This window comes from Dendropsophus ebraccatus, chromosome 6, assembly GCF_027789765.1.
Source record: "Dendropsophus ebraccatus isolate aDenEbr1 chromosome 6, aDenEbr1.pat, whole genome shotgun sequence".
In the NCBI taxonomy this organism is placed as follows: domain Eukaryota; kingdom Metazoa; phylum Chordata; class Amphibia; order Anura; family Hylidae; genus Dendropsophus; species Dendropsophus ebraccatus.
Genome location: NC_091459.1, coordinates 38183161 through 38205620, shown reverse-complemented (window position 1 = coordinate 38205620; position 22460 = coordinate 38183161). Strand labels below are relative to the sequence as shown.

The following is a 22460-nucleotide window of genomic DNA, read 5'->3' as shown; positions in this document are numbered from 1 at the left end:
CCAGCTCTGCTCTGGAGGCCAGACTTCGAGACTACGTTAATGAGACTGCTCTGCCCAGGCTTGATTCTGATGCGATAGAGCTGCTGGATTCTCCTTTTTCTGTTACCGAAATTGAGGCTGCTATTTCAGCCCTTAAAAATGGCAAGAGCCCAGGACCAGACGGGTTTACCGCCCCCTTCTATAAGGCCTTTAAGTCCACATTAGCGCCATTGATATTCAAGGCTTTTAGTAGCATATCGCCCGCTTGCCCCTTTCCCCGCCAGTCCCTGGAGGCCCATGTGGTGGTCCTGCCCAAGCCAAACAAAGATCCCCTAGTCTGTGGGAGCTATCGCCCCATTTCCTTGCTCAACTGCGACATCAAGCTCTATTCCAAACTACTAGCTAACCGCCTGGGGACTGTGATTCCTGATGTGATCCACTTAGATCAGGTGGGATTTGTCTCTGGCCGAGAGGCTAGGGATAACACCCTACGCACAATCACTCTGATCGCTCACGCCCAGAGAACGAAAACTCCTCTCTGCCTTCTTTCTGTCGATGCTGAGAAGGCCTTTGACAGGGTGCACTGGCGGTTTCTGCGGTCTTTATTGGCACAGATCGGGGCCAACCAGTCTTTCATAGATCGGGTCATGGCTCTGTATGCGAATCCCAGTGCCAGAGTTCGAGCAAATGGCATCCTGTCTGAGGTCTTCTGCATTCGGAACGGCACGAGACAGGGCTGCCCCCTGTCGCCCCTATTGTACGTTCTCACTATGGAACATCTTGCTGTGGCTTTGAGGCGCAACCCTGATGTAATGGGACTTGCTATTGGACAGGACCACCACAAACTGGCTTTATACGCAGACGATTTGCTACTTTACGTGACCTCACCCCAGGTGTCCATCCCCACTATCCTTTCTGAATTCGACCGATTTGGTAGACTGAGTAATTTCCAGGCCAATCTCTCCAAAACTGAGGCGCTTAGTGTATCCCTCTCTCCCAGTACTCTAGATGGTCTCCGTCATGGCTTTGCTTTTAAGTGGAGGGAGGAGTGCATTACGTACCTCGGTGTCCAAATTCCTTCCCAGCTGCACCTTCTTTTCCCTCTTAACTATGCCCCGCTACAGACTAAGATCTTATCTATGCTATCGACTTACCACACGAAATATCTGTCGTGGTTTGGCCGGACGGCAGTGCTCAAAATGGACATCCTCCCGCGGTTCCTATACCTATTTCAGGCTGTTCCCATTCATGTGGCTTCCTCCTATTTTACAACGCTCCAACGCACCTTCACGCGCTTCGTCTGGTCAGCATCACGTCCGAGAATAGGGCGTGGAATCTTGTCTAAACCGAAACACCTGGGGGGCGTGGGAGTCCCTGACCTCCAGCTCTACCATGAGGCAGCCGTTCTTATTCGTCTGCTGGATTGGACGCATGCTGATCGGGCGAAGTTGTGGGTGGCAATAGAAAGATCACTCGCCCCCTCTAACATTCTAATGGCTCCGTGGCTCTCTCCTGCCGATCGAGGGGACCCGACCTCGTGGCCGTTCCTTGCCCCGCACGTTTTTTGCGTCTGGGACAAGTGGGTGTCCAGACATGGTATCTCCTCTCAACCTGGCTTGATGTCTCCACTATTTGGGAATCCTGGGTTTCAGCCTGGAATGTTGAGACGCACCTTTTTGGTGTGGGATAGTTCTTCGGGAGTGCGCTTGACTCAGGTGTTTCCTCAGGGGGTTTTGCCCACTTTGGAGTCACTTAGATCCGCATATCCTGATGCTTCAATTTCCTGGCTGGAATACAGTCAACTGCAGTCCTTCTTCCAGGCTCTTGTGTCCAGAGCGGCTCTTCCTGGAACTCTCTCAGATTTCGATAACTGGGTCCTTTCTGATGCGTCGGGGCCACGGATTCTTTCTAGACTCTATCAACTGCTTCAATCACTCAGTAATGCAGGCCGGGCCCATTTCTTTGCGAAGTGGGAAGCCGACTGCTCTATGACTTTCTCGGAGGAACAGATCCAGAAAATCTGTACTCTCACTCATGGTCTATCCGTGGCCTCGCACGCAAAAGAAAAGAACTATAAAATTTTGTCGCGGTGGTATAGGTGCCCCACGGACATTCAGCGCATGTACCCATCCGCGTCTGGAGCTTGTTGGAGGTGCGGGTCCTCGGATGGGGGAATCTTGCACATATGGTGGGCATGCCCTGTGATTAAACCTTTCTGGGATAGAGTGTTTCGGGTGCATGAGGCCTATTCTGGGAGAGAAATTACTAACACTCCACAATGTGCTTTACTGAGTTTGCTCCCGGGCTCCATCTCTTCGATCAAAAAGGGCATTTTGAGACACTTTCTGACGGCGGCACGCCTGGTCATTCCCAGGCATTGGAAGACCTCGACATGCCCCTCCATGACGGAATGGCTGGTGGAACTGAATGCAATTTGCAGATATGAGGAGCTTATTGCGGAAGATCACGACCGTAATGCGGCCCACTCTAGGGTGTGGAGGGGATGGATCTTGTTTAAAGACTCTCCCGACTTCCCACAGCTAATGCGTTGAGTTCCCCGAGTCATTTATTTTGGTCCTGACCGTATGCAGAGATGGTCTCCATTATCTCGAGGTTTCTGGTTCACTGATCTCAGACGGAGAGAAGATATAGGTGTCTGCTTTGGCTTTTATTTTATTTTCTTGTCTTGTCATGTCAGTCGGAAGCGAATTTACGCTTCTGGTGGTGTGGCTACAGTGTTATGCACTCTCAATGTTGTCCTGTTGTTTCCCCCCCCCCCCCCTTTTTTCCCCTTTGTTTCATTTTTGCTCCTTTTTCTCTTTACTTCCTGTTGGTTTCCTGAGCACTGCCTTTAGAATTTGTTTTTTCTGCCATAATTGGGCCTGGCAGGGGCTTGCACTAGTTACAAACAATCCAGAAATTATAGGCTGGCAACTTTGTTGTGAATTGTTGCATTATTGGATTGTAGATGATGTTATTATTTGCTATGATTGGAAATGACTTTCTACTTATTATTTTGTTCTGCTTTTTCCAAAAAAAAACTTTTAATAAAATCAGATTCAATATAAAACAGAAAGCACAAGAAAAAAAAAGGCAAGGTCAATAGTCAATCCAGATTGATCTTTTCATTGATTAAGTCATTTGTACTGACATAAAACATAAGCCTCCACAAAAGAAAAATGAAGGTAATCAAATGCTGGCCATGTCTAAAGTCAAAGTGGTGATGAAAGGCAAGACAACATTTAAACTGTTGGATTAAAAATGTGAATACATGATTTTATTGTGGTAATGATTTAAAGAAATCTGGCGGCCAGCACGGGCAGAGGGGAAATAAATTGCAAGTACAAATTTACCTCTCCCCATGCCCACGGAGAGCGGTGGGAGCGGCCACGGGACCCGTCAGAAGGCGTTCTTCCCCCCCCCCCCCGAGTTGTGATGACATCACAACTTGGGGGAAAAAAAGGCCTGATGCACTCGACACTCAGCCAATCAGTGACTGGAGCAGCGTCCCACACTAGTCAATGACTGGCTGAGCCAGTCCACCAGCCAGGTCATGATTTTTAGCACCGGAGATCCCAGAGTTAGTATTTGAAATCAATTTCCTCCCTGCCCCTGCCGGCTGCCAGATTTAATAAAGCGTCAGACTATCTGGTCTGACACGATACAGTGTAAATGGTGACATTGGGTGCAAAGCGGTCCCCGCAGCCAATACTTAAATGGGCATTCCCCCCCAAGAGCTAAAAATATTAAATGACCTTAAACTTAGCTGGTCTTACTCACTAAGTCCCCCTGAGTATTTTGAGCCGTCTCCTGTCTTTCTAGCTGCTGTTGTTCCCCAGAAAAAGTTTTTCTAAAAGCCATCTATATCCAAGATGGCGCAGGCCAGGAAACTACATTTCCAAGCATGCAGTGCTGCTTGCTGGCACCTGTAGTTCTACAGAAGCTCTGTGACCTGATATATTATAATGTGAAAGGATAGCAGCTTGCTGGGACCTGTAGTTCTACACAATATATCAGGTCACAGACCTTATGTAGAACTACAGGTCCCAGCAAGCTGCTATCCGTCCAAATCTGATATATTATGATGTGGACAGATAGCAGCTTGCTGGGACCTGTAGTTCCACAGAAGTTCTGTGACCTGATATATTGTGTATTGAGCTACAGGTCCCAGCAAGCAGCTATCCCTCCTTATCACACTATATCAGGTCACAGAGCTTCTGATGCATAGCAGTGTCAGGGGAGTCGGCCGGGACGGGGCTGACAGTTATTCGTGCCACCATCTGGATTTTTTGGCATGTCTTGTCCTTTATGGTTTGTTATTGCTTCCATCCATGTCATATTTGGGTTGAGCACCCATTCTATGAATTTATTTATTTTCATTTTTACAAAAGTAGTGCCTTGTCTGTATTATTGTTTTGTTATTGGGATCTCCTGACACTTATTATGGAAAATGTGGATGTTTTTAAAGGAATGTAATAAAAAGTGAGTTTTACTGAGTAAACATTATGTTGTTTTCGTGTACAAATTGATTCCTTGTTTTTGTCCACCTGATTTTATCCAGTCTTATGGGAGTAAAGACTGAACAGGACAGGGCCAGGCTGAGTTAGTTCATTACACACTATGACAGCCTCCACTAGTAGGGTACGCAAATTGTTTAGTCACTTTTTACCACCTCCATCAGTTTGTGAGGTTGTTTCCTTCTACATACTTATTGTCCGCCTTCAAACACGGGCCTAAAGTAGTCCTCGAGCTCTGTTGGCATGGTATACATAAGTACATAAGTCACTGATGTAGTGTCAGCGCTAGTTCTTTAAATGTTTTACCCTTTAGGAGAGCTTTTGCATTGGAGGATCTCTCTCTTCACCCATGAATGCTTCTCTCTCATGTTTTTTTTTCCCCACTTTCTTTCTCGTTTTCTTCCCTTTTAACTTTTTTTTCACTATTGCCTAAGTAGTATAGATGGTAGCAGCGTATGGTGTCATGGAATATTGGGGTGAGTAATTTAGCAAAATTCTGTAATCCAGAAGGGGTTGCACTTTGAATTCATGAGGAATATTAATAAACCAAATCCTGTAAATCACCTAAGAGCAGCAATAGTCACTGTCATTTACTGTAACCATAATGTGAGGCTCTCTTCCTACTGTATAGAGAATTTAAAAAAAAAAATCTGAAATTTCTGGTCTACATGCAGGTCCCTAAATGAAAAAGATTTAAAAAAGGACTTAAAGGCATAACTGTAATAAAGGCCACTACCAGAAGTGTCCAACAGGATAAGGACATGGTACGCAAAAAAGGTTTTATTTAAAAAAAAAAAAAAAAAAAAAAGAAACATCTGGAAACTAATAAATAGTGAAATAGGGAACAATTTTGTGACTAATAAAATTATAATGATTTTGAACTTGCATAAAGACATATTGAATATTAGCTCCATGAGGAGACTCCAAGAAGCATAGTAATATTGGTAAATATTTGTAGGCGACTGTCTCCGCACATGTTGCTGTGCAACTAATGAAGCTTGTTCTCATAGATGCAGTTATCAAATTGGAAGGTCTAATTGCCTTGGGCTTCATGCTGAGAGATTCCATTTAAGCAACACGTCAGATGTTTAGAGCGAAGGTTAGCTATATCCCCCTGCAAATAATGTTGACAGAAGAAAAAGAAACGATAAGCTAATTATAATCTCTACTGAAGTGTGTTGACTGTGGAACCATACACCCTGCCAACAGAGAGACCTCAATGTAGAATGTCACTTGGAACGAACAACTGACACCCACAGAGGAATAAGCACGTTGAAGGCCTCACCACTTGGAGCTCATTCCAGAAACAAATTTCATATCCTCCAGCAATGATTTCATAACTTTACTTTTCTCTTGAAATACTCAAGACAACTGCTTTTAAACCTGACCATTCTATTCTATGTAAGTTGACCTGTCAATAGCTGTAGGGTCTCATTCTGTTACATAGGTTACCAGGAGTGAAGTACAACCTACAGAAATATGTTTGGCGAATTTATGCTTTGCATCCACATTGTACAACCCTGAAAACCCTACTAAATAAATTGCGAGTCTTGCAAGAGTAGCTTCAATGTAGTACAATTGTCAAGGTTACAGGACAGCCCCTGTCTCAGTTATGATCCTCTGAACTGTTATGGCTTATGGCTCTGCATCCTCACAGTGGATTTTAATTCCATCTGCGAGAATGTAGTGGCAACTTTCTTTAACTATTTCTAGGCTGGGCCATAGAAATAACAAAGACACCATGCTTACCCGCTACAGTCTGCTTCTTTAGGTTCCGGCTCACTGACAGCCTGCTCAGCCAATCATTGGCTGTGGTGGGACAGTGCAGTGATTGGCTAAGTGGACTGTTAGCAAGTCAGGACCAGGAAAAGCAGATGGGAGTGTGCCGGAGGAGCAGGAGGGGGCAAGCATGGTGTCTGTTATTTTTACCAGCCCAGCATAAAAATAGTCAAAGAAAGTTGCCACTACATTCTCACAGCATTCCGGAGAGGAGAAGACATGGCCCGCCTAGCTCCAGCACGCCTCCTCCACACGTCCATGGCCGTCGCAGAAGCCCGCAAGCCACATGTAAACAACTGGCAGCAGGGAGAACAGAGGAGCAGCAGGAGAGAACAGCAGCGTCCCAAATCTCACCAGACTCCAGGAAGCTGTCCATGGACAGACTTACTCCTCCAGGGAGCCCCACAAGGCAAAGCTTTCCAGGGGACCTGCAGCCGGCACAGAGAGGTAATGCAAGATCTTCATCCCAGATGGGACAAGCTTCACAGGCCTCCAATCCGAAGGACAGGAAACTTGAACCGAGGTGTGGAGAGAGGTGTCAAGATTTTATCTTCACAGGTTTCCTGTCCTGTGGTAGGAGGTCCTCTCCAGTGCTGGTGGCTAGGGCAGCACAAATCTTATGACCGAGTGATACATTTAAAGGGAATCTGTCAGCAACCAGACCCTGCTTGAGGTGCTGACAGTGTGTATTAAGTGGCAACTTATTAGTTAGCAGGTTACCTAGGTTTTCATTGCTTGTACTGTAATCCAGTGTCAGAGTAAGTGTACACTGAGCAATTCTCGTGGAATTCTGCAGCAAAATACGCATGGAATTCCGCCCGTTTAAATGCAACATTGCTCCATTCTATAGAACAAAATGGGAATTCCGTCTGTCTGTGCACACAGTGGAAATTTCCATCCGGAATTCCGTCCAGATTCCTTATTCTGCCTGTTCATGTTCATTCTTTGGGCGGATTCTGCTAGAGGAATCTATAGAAGTCAATGGAGCTTTAATTCTGCTTGCATTCTGCTCGAATTCAGCTCCTATTCTGCCAGAGCAGAATAGGCGAGTAATTTCAAGCAGAAATCTTTCAGCTACAATTCCTCGAGAATTGCTCAGTGTGCACATACAGCCTCCATTCACACTCACTCAATCTACCATTTTTGTGCTGCTACTGTCAAGGGGAATGAAACCGCAGCATTCCCTCCATTTAAGCCTAAGGCAAAGGTAACCTGCTAACTAGCGAGCTGCCACTTAAAACACACTGTCAGCACCTCCAGTAGGGTCCAGTTGCTAACATAATCCCTTTAAGTCCCTTCTGGCCATATGCCATTCGACACTATCACCTGCTGTTGGTGGATCTAGTGGATCACCTGACATCCTTTTTTATTTAAGTCCAATTTTACCTTTAAACCACTAATGCCAAAATAGAATACTAACTTTAAACAAACCGCTCAGAACAGTAAACAGTTTAGCTTTATTCTAAGGGGTATATTTTAATAAATGAATCTCTTATGTATGTTTGTGCAGTTTATGCACTATTCCTTACTTTACATTATTACTTTTTCAAACGTTTATGTTTATTTTATTCCAGAGCAACCATACTGTCCACTTGTCCACTGATATCCTCCATGTGGACACCAAACAGCGTGCACAGTATAACAGTGTGAAATGATGTGTGTCGTCTGCTGATAAACCTTCCTGATGTAATAATAATGGGCTCTTTTCATTTTACTGCACGTGGTATTTTGATAAACTTAAAAGCTCCATGGGGTTCTAAGCAACGCACTTAATCTTCTAGCTACAACCATTACAAACACTATTTTCTGTTAAACACTGGCCTCATTTTAAGTAGTTTCTTTTTCATCAATATGCTCTTTGTTTCATGCCAAAAAAAAATTATTTATAGTAAAGCTGATGGGCCATGTACTCAACCTTATTATGCCCTTCTTTACTTCCATGTTCTGTCTTACTACAACATGCAAGTATACATCACATATAAAATGGAGAGTTACAAAATTGGCTTGCTGAGTTTCAGAAGCCTCAATCACAGAAGCAAAGAACCATAAGGCACAACCAGTTTCCAGCAGTTTGCCTGGCTATCCATTGAACACATTCTTAAAGCGATACTGTCACCCCCCCTTACTCTGTTCTCTGCACCATTCACAAGCTTAGATGCTGAACAGTATCGCTGCTCTTTTTTTTGTCTTACTAGATCAGCATTTTTTGAAACATCACCTGTTTCCTGGGCTTGGCGCTGGTCTTTTCCTGAGCACTGGAAGCAGGCCCGCTTAAACCCGCCACCCCTCCACCTCCGTGTGGCCAAAACCCCGCCCCTCGGTGGCTTTACTTATTGTAATGGAGCTGCGTCACCGAGGGGAGGGATTTTGTCACACTGGGAGCCAGCAGGCCTGCCCCCAATGCTCAGGAGCAGGCCAGTGCTCAAGAAAAGACAAGTGCTGAGCATGGGAAACGGTCAGTGCTTCAAAAAAAGAACCGTGCCACCCATGCGCAGACGCTGATCGAAGATAAAAAAAAAATAAAAAAAAGAGAAGCTTTGTCCCTAATGGGATTTTTTAACCTACAAATAATCAAGTCTATATCCTGTATTATACCATTTGCAACCGCATGAGATTTATATACAGAGATTTTTTTGTAAGCGTGTAGTTACATGTTCATTTGTTTATATGTTTTTATGAATTTTAATTTTGATTTAGATAAAGTGTTATATATACATATTTACTTGTGATTTAATTATACTTCGAGATAATATTTTAGGGGTATTGCTAGAGAGCCTACTAATTATACATAAGTAAGGTATAGCCAACTATAATAGCCACAAACCATAAAAGAGAATTTATGAAAAAGAATAAGAAAGGGAAAGACTCCAAAGGGAAGGGAAGAACAGCACAAACAAAGACAAGGAGGGACAGGGAGGGAGGAAGGAATAGGGAAGCAGTCCAGACTCCATCAGGTATAGCCTTGCTGTATACAGTAAGCATCCCATGGGGACCACACCACCTCAAAGAGGTCCAGGCGATTCACCAGGGAGGCTGTGAGATAATCCATAGTTCTCATATCTTTTATTCTAGCCACCAAGTCTGTCAGTGTGGGTGGCAGGGTTCGTTTCCACTGTCGTGCTATCAAGGTCTTAGCCGCTGTCAGCAGTTGCAGGAGGAGTTTGGTGGCCCTCTTACCAATAGTTTTGGGAGTCAAGTTAAGGAGGCATGTAAGAGGGTCACAGGGAAAGGGCTTCTGCACAATAGCAGAGAACATGCCACACACGATGGACCAATAAGGCTTGGGGGCCCTGTTTTTAAAATCACAGGGGAGGGGGGTATCCGTGGTCAGGCCCCTTATGATGCTGGCAATAGTAAAAACCCCTTAAAGGGGTAGTCCACCCAAAAAAAATTTCTTTCAAATCAACTGGTACCATAAAGTGCCAGAGATTTGTAATTCACTTCTATTAAAAAATCTCAAGTTTTCCAGTACTTATCAGCTGCTGTGTGTCCAGCAGGAAGTGGTGTTTTCTTTCCTGTCTGACACGGTGCTCTCTGTTGCCTCCTTTGACCATGTCAGGAACTGCCCAAAACAGGAGCAAATCCTCATAGAAAACCTCTCCTGCTCTCCAGACTCGAAATAATACAACTTCCTGTTGGGCATACAGCAGCTGATAAGTACTGGAAGGCTTGAGATTTTTTAATAGAAGTAAATTACAAATCTCTGGCACTTCATGGCAGCAGTTGATTTGAAAGAAAAAAAATTTGGGTGAACTACCCCTTTAAAGCCCTGCACTCAGACCATTGGTCCGGGAGGAGTCTGAGAAAAAGTTTTTTGCATCTAGCACAAGAGCAGTTCAAAGAGGTGTGTGCAGAACTGCATAGACAATAGAGGAAAAGCGTTAGAACAGTGTTCTCTGCATCTGTCAGGTACTGGAGCCTCTTATGTGATATAAAAGTGACATGACTGATTCTTGAGACTTGAATTTTACTCCCTCCTCTCATTTTTCTTGTTGCACTTGCTGTTTATTAAAGGTTGTTTTTTTTCTTCCGAGTTAACACCCCCCACCTCCACCCCCCAGCTTGTTCCTGTAAAAATGCAAGTGGCAGAAAGATAAGGTTGTAAATATAAAAAAATATATATATAAAACTTGGAAAACACATGTAATTGTTTGTGTACCTGAATAATTATTATATTTTTAACGTTGAGGTAATTTTCTCTATTTGTTCTTTTTCATATAGCACACACTAAAAATACTCTGAAAAAAGAAAAAGTTTACAGAGAGCACTATATAGCTACTCACAGCTCTTGTCTCATAGAGTATCAGCTTCTGAATACCACTTATGATTGGAGCAGCAAGAGGCATCGTAATGACAGAAATGTTCCACTGCTAGTTATATCCTAAATAAAAAACAAAAAAGGCATTACAGGAGTGCATTGCTAAACCAGTAATAACAGAAAAGCCCCAAAACAGGAGAAATAACTAACACATAGATTACATAATACTCCAACAAAAATAATGACTACTCAAATAGTGTTCCCCTTGGAAACCAGTAAAAGGCACTAAACATTCAGCTATTTTTATTTAGCTAGTCAATATTTCCACACAGCTGAAATGACAGCTTCTAGCCCCCTATATACATGCCTTATAGAGAACCAAAGCGGACACTCTCAGACATGTCACTGCTCCGATGCTGCAGTGACCTACAGTGTACATTGTGTATGTTATGTGGCCTAATGTATGCAATAACATCTCTGCAACGACACAGGAGTGGTGGGCCTTAACAACATCGGGCGTATATTTACGCCCTGATGCCGGTAAGGACGTTCAGAGAGGGGCCGCGCGGCGACCCCGCTCTGAACCGCGGCGGTCCCGGGTGCCGCTTGTAGCCCGGGACCGCAGGTATTAGCGGGCACGGTCCGATCGCCATCCCCGCTAATACAGTAATCAGATGCAGCTGTCAAACATGACAGCTGCATCCGATTACCGGATTCAGCTGTTCCCTGGTGTCTAGTGGCGGAGATCGCTCCTCCGGGATGTTATCCCAGAAGAGCGATCTCCGTTTCTGAAGCCGGCCGGGAACCGCTCCAAGATGGCGCCGTCCCCGGCTCGGCACTCGTTTACTTCCGGCTGCAGCAGCCGAAAGCAAACGAGTGCCGATCTCATGGATCTCTGCAGCATATCTATGCTGCAGAGATCTCTATGAGAGATCAGATTACTTATACTAGAAGTCCCCCAGGAGGGCTTCTAGTATAAGTGTTAAAGTTAAAAAAAAAAAAGTGTTGTTAATAGTAAAAAGCCCCCTCCCCTAATAAAAGTCAGAATCACCCCCTTTTCCCAGGTTATAAATAAAAGTAAATAAATAAATAAACAAACATGTTTGCTATCGCCCCGTGCGTAATCGCCTGAACTATTAATTAATCACATTCCTGATCTCGCACGGTAAATGGCGTCAGCGCAAAAAAATCCCAAAGTGCAAAATTGCGCATTTTTAGTAGCATCAAATCCAGAAAAATTGTAATAAAAAGCGATCAAAAAGTCGTATATGCGCAATCAAGGTACCGATAGAAAGAACATATCATGGCGCAAAAAATGACACCTCACACAGCCCCATAGACCAAAGGATAAAAGCGCTATAAGCCTGGGAATGAAGAGGTTTTAAGTGACGTATATTTGTTGACAATGGTTTAAATTTTTTACAGTCCATCAGATACAATATAAGTTACACATGTTACATATTGTTTTAATCGTAACGACTTGAGGAACATATATAACAAGTCAGTTTTACCCCAGGGCGAATGGCGTAAAAACACATTTCCCCCAAATAAACAAAATGCTTTTTTTTTTTTTCAATTTCCCCACACTTTGAATTTTTTTCTGGTTTCACAGTATACTTTATGCAAAAATTCAGCCTGTCATTGCAAAGTACAATTAGTGACGCAAAAAATAAGGGCTCATGTGGGTTTCTAGGTGGAAAAATGCAAGTGCTATTGACAGCAGCTCCCTGTGTACCTCATAGAGCTAATATCAGACTCCCCTCCTCCAGGCTGTGCTGCCCTGCTCTGTGGTGTTTTGGTCCATAAGATTGCTTACATGGAGGAGCATGTGACCATGCCCCGCCCCCCAGTGTCCACCACTGAGCCTGTATATGTCTATGGAGGACACAGGTCACATGCTCCTCCATGTCAGCCATTTTGTGGACTGAAACACCACAGAGCAGGGCAGCCCAGCCTGGTGAAGATGAGTCTTATTTTAGCTCTATGAGGTAAACAGGGAGCTGCGGTCAGTATATACATTGAGCACACTTACTAATACTTTGTACTGACCTATTTTACTAAAAAGTGGCCAACCCCTTTAACGATCCAGCCTATGTTCAGTAATCACACAGCTGATGAATAGGAGACAATCTGCATTAAAGGACAACTCCGGCGAAAAATTTTTTTGGCTTATTTAACACACATTACAAAGTTATATAACTTTGTAATGTGGTTAAATACCCGGTCTGGCCCCCTTCCCCCACTTTCCGACCCCCCACCCCAGAAGTTAAAGAATATATACATTACCTATTACGGTCGTCACGGTCCTCTTCTCTGGTGTCGGGTGATGTCAGAGCTGGGGGCGGTCCGGGTCTTCTTCCTCCTCGGCGTCTTCATTGAGAGTGAATGGGAGAGAAAAGGCTGCTGGTGCACATGCGCACCAGCAGCCTTTTCATTGGCTGGAGCGCATCACATGGCTTCCAGCTTGCTCAGCCCTGATTGGCTGAGCTTGCTGGAAGCCATGTGATGCGCTCCAGCCAATGAAAAGGCTGCCGGTGCGCAAGCGCGCTGGCAGCCTTTTCTCTCTCATGGACCCGGAAGAAGGAGACATCGCTGGACGGCGGACGCAGGTGACGGTGAGGCGGACTGTGGGCGAATGGAGTGGCGATCGTCACCGGAGGGATGGTGAGTATGGTGTCTGTGTTTTTTTTTGGGGGGGGGGGGTCCCGCCGGAGTTGTCCTTTAAGCAGTCCTAATGATGAGGAGGGCAGGGAAGATGGCGCTGGCCGTGGTAGACAGGGATCAGGTACGTATGAGTTTTAATACTTCTGGGAGGGGGGGGAATTGGTCGACAGGGGAAAAAAAACACTGGAGTTGTCCTTTAAACTAAGCTGAGACTTCCTGTTCTGTCTGTGATAAGGAGGCTGCTTTAAAGTCATTTGTATAGAATAAATCTTGGGTTGAGCAGGAATCATACATTGTAGCATTGACACTTAGGGTGGGTTCACATGTACCGTATCCGCAGGGATATCACGCTGCGAGTCTGCAGCGAAATCCGCTGTGGATACCTTCCCTGTCATTTTCAATTAGAGTACATACCCGCAGCAGGATTGTGATCCCGCTGGGAGCATGTAAATGGAGTACCCAGAGGAAACCCACGCAAACGCGGAGAAAACGTACAAACCCAGAACTCCAGTGTTGCAAGGCTACAGCACTAACCACTGAGCCACCATGCTGTAGTTAAAGGAGAAATCCCACGAAAATAAAAAATCCCATACTCGCAAGACCATAATAAAGAATATATACTTAGCAGTCTCCGTACCTCTGCAGTGCCACTCTCACAACTTTCCTGGCTTCATCACAGCACAGGCTCCTGTAAAATCATGACCCAGCTGATGGATTGCCTGCTCAGCCAGTCAATCTCAACACAGCAGGGTTCTAACTAAGGGTGTCTTCACACAGAGAGATTTATCTGACAGATTTTTGAAGCCAAAGCCAGGAACAGACTATAAACAGAGAACAGGTCATAAAGGAAAGACTGAGATTTCTCCTCTGAAATCCATTCCTGGATTTGGCTTCAAAAATCTGTCAGATAAATCTCTGTATAAAGCCACCCTTAATCACTGATTGGCTGAGCTGGCAATCCATCAGTTCAGCTGTGATTTTGCGGGAGCTGCAGGAGGTTGGTGGCTGTCAGAGGCGGGTAAGGAAGAGCTGCGGGGGCACAGGGTTGGTAACATATAATTTTTTTACTATGTTCCCACTAGTGATGTCACGATACCAGAATTATGAGTTTGATACCAATACTAACTTTTTTATTTTAATACTTGATACCATTGCAATAATTTGCATATACCCCCCCATAATAATTCAATATAATGCCCCCCCTGACTGCAGATATAATGCTCCCAAATTTTTAGACTGTTTTCTGTGTAATAAACCTGACATGTTATCTATATTCTTCAGGTCCGTACTATTGCAATGGAACAATATATGTGAATTTTAATTTACAACTTACACTTTACAAATGTAACAAAAATTACTTGTTTGAATATATATGACAATTTTTTTTTTTTTGGGAGCAAACACTGTATACCATGCGAGATCAGGAAGGTGATAATTTAATAGTGCAATTACGCATGCGATGATGCCATTTATTTTCTTTTTTGGTGTGTTTATTATAGTAGTTGGAGTTAGTAGTAGTATGGCTGACACACAGTATAGTATGTTGGGGGCAGTAGTAGTATGGCTGACACTATATAGTATATTGGGGATAATAGTTGTACGGCCGACACATAGCACTAGGATAGTATATTGGGGATAGTAGTTGTATGGCTGACACATAGCTATACAACTACTATCCCCAATATACTATGCTAGTGCTATGTGTCAACCATACAACTACTATGCTAAATATACTAGACTAGTGCTAACACATAGCCGGGACCGGGCAGCATAGAGCAGATGCTGGTGAGCCAGGAGGGAGGGCAGCACACAGAACATAGCAGGCGTTCAGCTGGCAGCCTGTCATGTTCTCTGCACTATACTTAATGTTAAGCTGCGCGATTGCACAGCTTAACATAAAATATCGAATACCAGGAAATGCTTGTACCAAACAGGTTTTTTTGCCCTGAATATCGTTATTTCGGTGCATCCCTAGTTCCCACACCCTCTGCAAGTAATCTTTTTTTTTTTTTGCTGGACTTTTCACTAAAAGTCTTATTTTATGCAAATGTTGAACATTGACTCCACTCTGAAATCTACTCTTATTGTTCTTAAAGGAGTAACAACTCAAATTTTTCTTTAATAGGTCAAACAGCACAGTATGGTGCATTGTTCAGCTCATGCCTATAATGCAGGCAAAACATGGAATCAACAGAATCCATTGGCCAATCCAAAAAAAACCCTCCATAAATTGCAGTTGTATATTATTACGTTGGTATTCCTCATAGATATATTGTCTTAAAAAAATAAACACACCTGTAAAAGTAAAGACATGATCTCTCAAAGCAGACAGTGGCTGACTACTGCCCTCTGTAGAAAAAAGTAAGATATTGTTCACACTCAAAGGGCCATAAACAGTTCAAGAAAGAATTACATTTTATTGCATGATTTGCTTTCAGAGTCATTATCTAATTGTGTTATGGAGACGGTTTGATCTAAACATGACATATAGTTTAGTGAATCTGATGAACCCCAGACTCCACCCTAGGCTCTTTCTTATCTCTCCCATGCAAATACAAAAAAATATATATATCTTACAGACACGAGGACTGGAAGTCACCTAGTTCCACTCATACGATCTTATATTGCAAATGTGAATTAATGACATCCCAAGACAGTCTACACACTCCAGATACATGCTGCCACTATCGAATATGGGTGATGGGACTAACACATGCATACACTGCTCTCAAGCAATCAAAAGGTTTAACGCTGTATCAAAGACTGAGGTTCTTATCTAGCATACAAGGACAAAACTTTCTGGCCTCCAGCATGGCTGTGTGGAGGCATATCCATTATAAAAAATTCTAAAAATGTACATTTGTATTCAAAATTCTCTTTTTCTAAAAAAAAAGATAGTCATGCCACGTGAACTAATTATTACTGCAACTTCTACAACATGTCTGCTTTATGGTGACGTCATTTGGTAAATGTCCTTTTACTTTTTAGGTTGTTAGAGGGCTTCGAAATTTTGCAGCTAATTTTCAAATTCTCAGGGTAATTTCAAATTCTGATTTTATTAGGGACCAGTTCAGTTCTAAAGTGGATTTGTGGGGCCTGAATGTTAGTGACGCCCATAAATCCCTCCACTATAAAAAGTTGGAGGGGAAAATTAAAATTTAATTTTTCTGGCAGATATTAATCCATTTTTTCTCTTACACAGCAAATACTGAGAAATGCAACTCAATATATATTCCACTTATTCCAATGTTTCTAGAAATCCCCCATGTGTGGCCGCAGTGCATCACCTGACTCAACCACAGGCCGCAGACATGACCGAGATCTGGTGAATTTTATATTTTTTTATAGCCATATTATGTCAGAGACCTTTGGGTGCCAAAATATTTTAGCAAGACAAGTTTATGTTTTCATCATTACTATTCTGGGGGACCTGTTATACCCTGATCAATTTTTATTTACTTTCTGAGGTGGATTGAATAAAAAACACAATTTAGCAGCTGTTTCTAATTTTATTTTTACTTTATTTACTATACATTACATATGACATGTTATCTTTATTCGTCAAGTGGATACGATTACAGCGATATCCATTATATATAACTTATCTTATACTTTATGACTAGAGATGAGCGAACCGGGTTCGGGTTCAAGTCCATCCGAACCCGAACGATCAGCATTTGATTAGCTGGGACTGCTGAACTTGGATAAAGCTCTAAGGTTGTCTGGAAAACTTGGATACAGCCAATGACTAAATCCATGTTTTCCACATAGCCTTAGGGCTTTATCCAACTTCAGCAGCCACCGCTAATCAAATGCCGAACGCTCGGGTTCGAGGTTCGCTCATTAACAAAAAAAATTGTCATTTTGGTGAATTTATTTTTCTTATAGTGTTTATTGGGCAGGCTAATGTAAAGGATTGATAAATAGGGTAAATGCGGATGCGTCAATACCAAACATGTGTATTTTATTTATAGGGGGTAATTTATAATGAGGATTGTATATATTTATATTTAGTTATTTAATTTAAATGTATTTATTTACTGTGTATTTGCGGAGTGTTTTTTTTTTTACTTTTATTTATCAAATGATCACATATATAATACATTACAGCACAGATCATGTGCTGTAATGTATTATATACACTCACCGGCCACTTTATTAGGTACACCTGTCCAACTGCACGGTACCACTTAATTTCTAATCAGCCAATCACATGGCGGCAACTCAGTGCATTTAGGCATGTAGACATGGTCAAGACAATCTCCTGCAGTTCAAACAGAGCATCAGTATGGGGAAGAAAGGTGATTTGAGTGCCTTTGAACGTGGCATGGTTGTTGGTGCCAGAAGGGCTGGTCTGAGTATTCGGCAGTTCTGTGGGCGGAAATGCCTTGTTGATGCCAGAGGTCAGAGGAGAATGGGCAGACTGGTTTGAGCTGATAGAAAGGCAACAGTGACTCAAATAGCCAACCGTTACAACCAAGGTAGGCAGAAGAGCATCTCTGAACGCACAGTACGTCCAACTTTGAGGCAGATGGGCTACAGCAGCAGAAGACCACACCGGGTGCCACTCCTTTCAGCTAAGAACAGGAAACTGAGGCTACAATTTGCACAAGCTCAGCGAAATTGGACAGTAGAAGATTGGAAAAACGTTGCCTGGTCTGATGAGTCTCGATTTCTGCTGCGACATTCGGATGGTAGGGTCAGAATTTGGCGTCAACAACATGAAAGCATGGATCCATCCTGCCTTGTATCAACGGTTCAGGCTGGTGGTGGTGGTGTCATGGTGTGGGGAATATTTTCTTGGCACTCTTTGGGCCCCTTGGTACCAACTGAGCATTGTTGCAACGCCACAGCCTACCTGAGTATTGTTGCTGACCATGTCCATCCCTTTATGACCACAATGTACCCAACACCTGATGGCTACTTTCAGCAGGATAATGCGCCATGTCATAAAGCTAGAATCATCTCAGACTGGTTTCTTGAACATGACAATGAGTTCACTGTACCCATATGGCCTCCACAGTCACCAGATCTCAATCCAATAGAGCATCTTTGGGATGTGGTGGAACGGGAGATTCGCATCATGGATGTGCAGCCGACAAATCTGCGGCAACTGTGTGATGCCATCATGTCAATATGGACCAAAATCTCTGAGGAATGCTTCCAGCACCTTGTTGTATCTATGCCACGAAGAATTGAGGCAGTTCTGAAGGCAAAAGGGGGTCCAACCCGTTACTAGCATGGTGTACCTAATAAAGTGGCCGGTGAGTGTATGTGATCATTTCATTTCGGGCGACCGACGATTTGAGAAGCGCAGCATACATTACCTGCAGGGCTTCTCCTCCGCTCTGTCTTCCTCCCTGGGTCCCGTGCGCTCTAGCTTCACAACGGCCTGTCAGCTGACGGATAGCTCAGCCAATCACAGGCCGGGACCGCCACGACCTGTGATTGGCTGACAGGCCATTCTGAAGCTAGAGCGCAAGGGACCCGGGGAGGAAGACTGAGCGAAGGAGAAGACCTGACAGGTAATGTATGCTGCAAGGACATTGGTAACTATGTCCCTGCAGCCCTCGCCCAACGATCATCGGGCCGTGGAATAGGCCCAGTAAACGAGCGGCAATCTAGCGGATCGGCGCTCGTTTACATCGTTGATCGGGCCCTGCTCGGCCCGTGGTATAGGACCCTTACATCCACCGAGAGAAATTCCCTGTTGTTCAGGTCAGTTGACTTTTTGACAGATACTCTAAGAACTTCTGTAACTGAAAACGTATTGAAATGTGACAATACACTTCTTGGAGAGCCACTAAGGCCATCACTTCTTTCCTTTTTTCCCCAAATGTTTTATTAAAGGGGAACTTCAGGTAGAGGTAAAAAATAAACCAGCTGCAGATGCATATAGCATTGTTTACCTATGGTCTTCGTTCTGTATTTTGTGGTTGCTCTTCCTGGTTGAGCAGTTGTACATGGTACTACAGGTTTCAGATTTCATTGCTTTCCCTCAGCGGTGCATCACAGTCCCCCACCCTGCTCATTCCCTGCCCTAAACTGTTGCAGAACATCTAGGCTGTGTTCACAGATTGCAGTTTCATTGTGTTCCTGAATTAATTGCAGTTTTTTATCATTTCATTGTTGTCCCATCCACACAGCACGCTATATTCTTTACCTGTATCACACAGGACTGTATTCTCTACTAGAGATGAGCTACCCTCGAGCATGCTCGAGTCCATCCGAACCCGAACGTTCGGCATTTGATTAGCGGTGGCTGCTGAAGTTGGATAAAGCCCTAAGGCTATGTGGAAATCATGGATATAGTCATTGGCTGTATCCATGTTTTCCAGACAACCTTAGAGCTTTATCCAAGTTCAGCAGCCACCGCTAATCAAATGCCAAACGTTCGGGTTTGGATCGACTCGAACCCGGTTCGCTCCTCTCTATTCTCTACCTGTAACACCACACAGCGCGCTGTATTCTCTACCTGTAACACCACACAGCGCGCTGTATTCTCTACCTGTAACACCACGCTGTATTCTCTACCTGTAACACCACGCTGTATTCTCTACCTGTAACACCACGCTGTATTCTCTACCTGTAACACCACGCTGTACTCTCTACCTGTAACACCACGCTGTACTCTCTACCTGTAACACCACGCTGTATTCTCTACCTGTAACACCACACAGCACGCTGTATTCTCTACCTGTAACACCACACAGCACGCTGTATTCTCTACCTGTAACACCACACAGCACGCTGTATTCTCTACCTGTAACACCACACTGTATTCTCTACCTGTAACACCACACAGCACGCTGTATTCTCTACGTGTAACACCACACAGCACACTGTGGTACCATAGTAAATTTCTGAATGAAGGTAGTCCTTTGACACTTTCTCTGCCACACCTAAAAAGGCAAATACAAACCTATATAAACTAGTAACATAACTATTAAAGGGGTACTCCAGCAGGGGGGCACTTTTTTTGCTGGGACCGGGGAGGAGGTGGCCGAGGAAAAAGACGTCCACTCACCTCCCAGGTTCCAGCGGCGGGTCCCGCATCGCGGCGCCTGACAGCTTGCGGATGTCTGACGTGGGGCCGAGACGTGACGTCTCAGGTCCGCTCAGCCACTCAGTGAAAGAGGAGGGATCTGAGGGGACTGAAATGGATCCCGCCTCCTTCACTGAGTGGCTGAGCGGACCTGAGACGCCACGTCTCAGGCCCGCGTCAGACACCCGGAAGCGGTCGGGAATCGGGCACCGGAGCGGGACCCGCCGCTGGAACCGGGGGGTGGGGGGGGAGGGGTCTGGTGAGTGGATGTCTTTTCCCTCGGCCACCTCCTTCCCGATCCCAGCAAAAAAGTGCCCCCCCCGGAGTACCCCTTTAACAACCAAAGTAGGTGAAGGCCGTGCGGGAGCAACAGCCAGGCCACGCAGAGGATACAAAGTAGGATTCAATAAGCCCCAATCACCTCAAATCAATTGGGGGGGTTAGAGGAAACCAACTGTTCCAAATATCAAGTGGTGTGTTGGACAGCATTCAACGGCTTCTGTTGGATTCTAGTGGGCATAATCTGCTATCTTACCACCAGGCCCAGGCTGAAGCACTGGAGGCGGGCCGACCCATCCTTAGTGGGAGGAAACCCTAGCCCCTCCATGATAGGGTTTAATTGATTCTAATGGAGTCACGTCATGGAGGGGCTGGAGTGTTTTCCCACTGGGGGTAGGTCGGCCGCCTCCAGTGCTTCAGCCTGGGCCTGGTGGTACAGTCACTTTAAACCACTTTTTACACATTTGTTCAGGGATTTTAGATTTACAGTAGGATTTTTTTTTTTACCAGGATAAGTCCAATTGCGAGTCACAGCTGCAGCCCACCCACACAATGCGATCCAGCCACAGCCCCCCCACACAACAATGCGATCCAGCCACAGCCCCCCCACACAACAATGCGATCCAGCCACAGCCCACACACACAACAATGCGATCCAGCCACAGCCCCCCCCACCCCCCACACAACAATGCGATCCAGCCACAGCCCACCCACACAATGTGATCCAGCCACAGCCCCCCCACACAACAATGTGATCCAGCCACAGCCCCCCACCCCACACACAACAATGCGATCCAGCCACAGCCCCCACACACAACAATGCGATCCAGCCACAGCCCCCCCACCCCCAACACAACAATGTGATCCAGCCACAGCCCCCCCACACAACAATGCGATCCAGCCACAGCCCCCCCACCCCCAACACAACAATGTGATCCAGCCACAGCCCCCCCACACAACAATGCGATCCAGCCACAGCCCACACACACAACAATGCGATCTAGCCCCCACACAACAGCCTGACATTACCAATTGTGAGTCACAGCTGCAACCACCCCACACACAAACCGTGCGATCCAGCCATAGCCCCACTAAGAGAAACCATAGCCCTGGCAGTATGAGACAGCCACCTCTCACAGCAATAAGACCAACAATACCCCCTCTCATCCCAACACAAGAAAGGCTAAGCCAAGTCCCATAGAATTACAAGTCAGCCAAAGCTGCTGCCTCAACACGAGTGGGAGCCAGGCACCGTGAGGCAATGGCTGTGGCCGGCTGCCACTGCCGTGAGGAGTCGCCCCATGGCGGCGCCTGTCCTACATGATGCCACTCATAAAGCACAATGTCAGCCAGTCACAGGCGCCCCACAACAGTGTGTAACAACCCCAGACGTCTCCAAGGTTACGCGCGCCTCACACCCTCCCATAGCGCAGCGTGCCTGTCACAGACGCCCGGTAATAGCGCCTCAACTGTTCCTTTACCTGTAACATCAACTCAGCTCGGACGGGCGGCCGTCTTACGTCATCACGTGGTGACGTCCCTCGTGCTGACGCTGCTGCCGGGACAGCCGATTGCGGTTTTCAGCTTCCGCGATTCATTTTAGTAATTAGATTAGAGAATAATACACCCGCTAATTCTGGCCATAAAGACCGAAAGGCATTCGGTACTTTACGGCCAACAACCGCCAGCGGTCTATACAGCCTCACGTGACCATCACACTGAAGTTGGTTTGGGATGGGCGGGGCAGTCGCCATGGAGATGGTGTGCTTGTACACAAATCAGTGCACAGTCTGAGAGGAGAGTGAGGGGAGCTGATGTGTGAGTATGACACCCCACTTAGCACATCATAGGGCTGCACTAACGGGGAGAAGGCAGAGGGGGGCTGTACTATGTCATCGTGGTGGGTTGGCACTATAGTGTTTCTATAGTCATTGATGTC

General features: G+C 45.1%; 2 protein-coding genes across 7 annotated transcripts in view; one reads left to right on the top strand and one right to left on the bottom strand.

Moving 5' to 3' along the window:
• The window catches only part of FIG4 (FIG4 phosphoinositide 5-phosphatase), a 160078-nt gene extending 137870 nt beyond the window's left edge, over positions 1–22208 (bottom strand). The window contains exons 1-3 of one of the 5 annotated variants that reach the window (XM_069974829.1): positions 22003–22203; positions 15493–15546; positions 10559–10656 (exon numbers count right to left, since the gene is read on the bottom strand). In XM_069974829.1, the coding sequence (XP_069830930.1) occupies positions 10559–10621 (63 nt within the window). In that variant the 5' untranslated portion in view covers positions 10622–10656; positions 15493–15546; positions 22003–22203. Of the gene's footprint in view, positions 1–10558; positions 10657–15492; positions 15547–19106; positions 19395–22002 lie in introns of those variants that run through there. The other 4 variants (XM_069974828.1, XM_069974833.1, XM_069974830.1 and 1 more) reach the window with 4 other exon arrangements.
• Positions 21908–22460, top strand: part of AK9 (adenylate kinase 9) — an 83062-nt gene continuing 82509 nt past the window's right edge. Inside the window, exon 1 of one of the 2 annotated variants that reach the window (XM_069974826.1) lies at positions 21908–21975. The gene's annotated coding sequence lies outside the window, so the exon portion shown is untranslated. Of the gene's footprint in view, positions 21976–22006; positions 22340–22460 lie in introns of those variants that run through there. The other variant, XM_069974825.1, reaches the window with a different exon arrangement.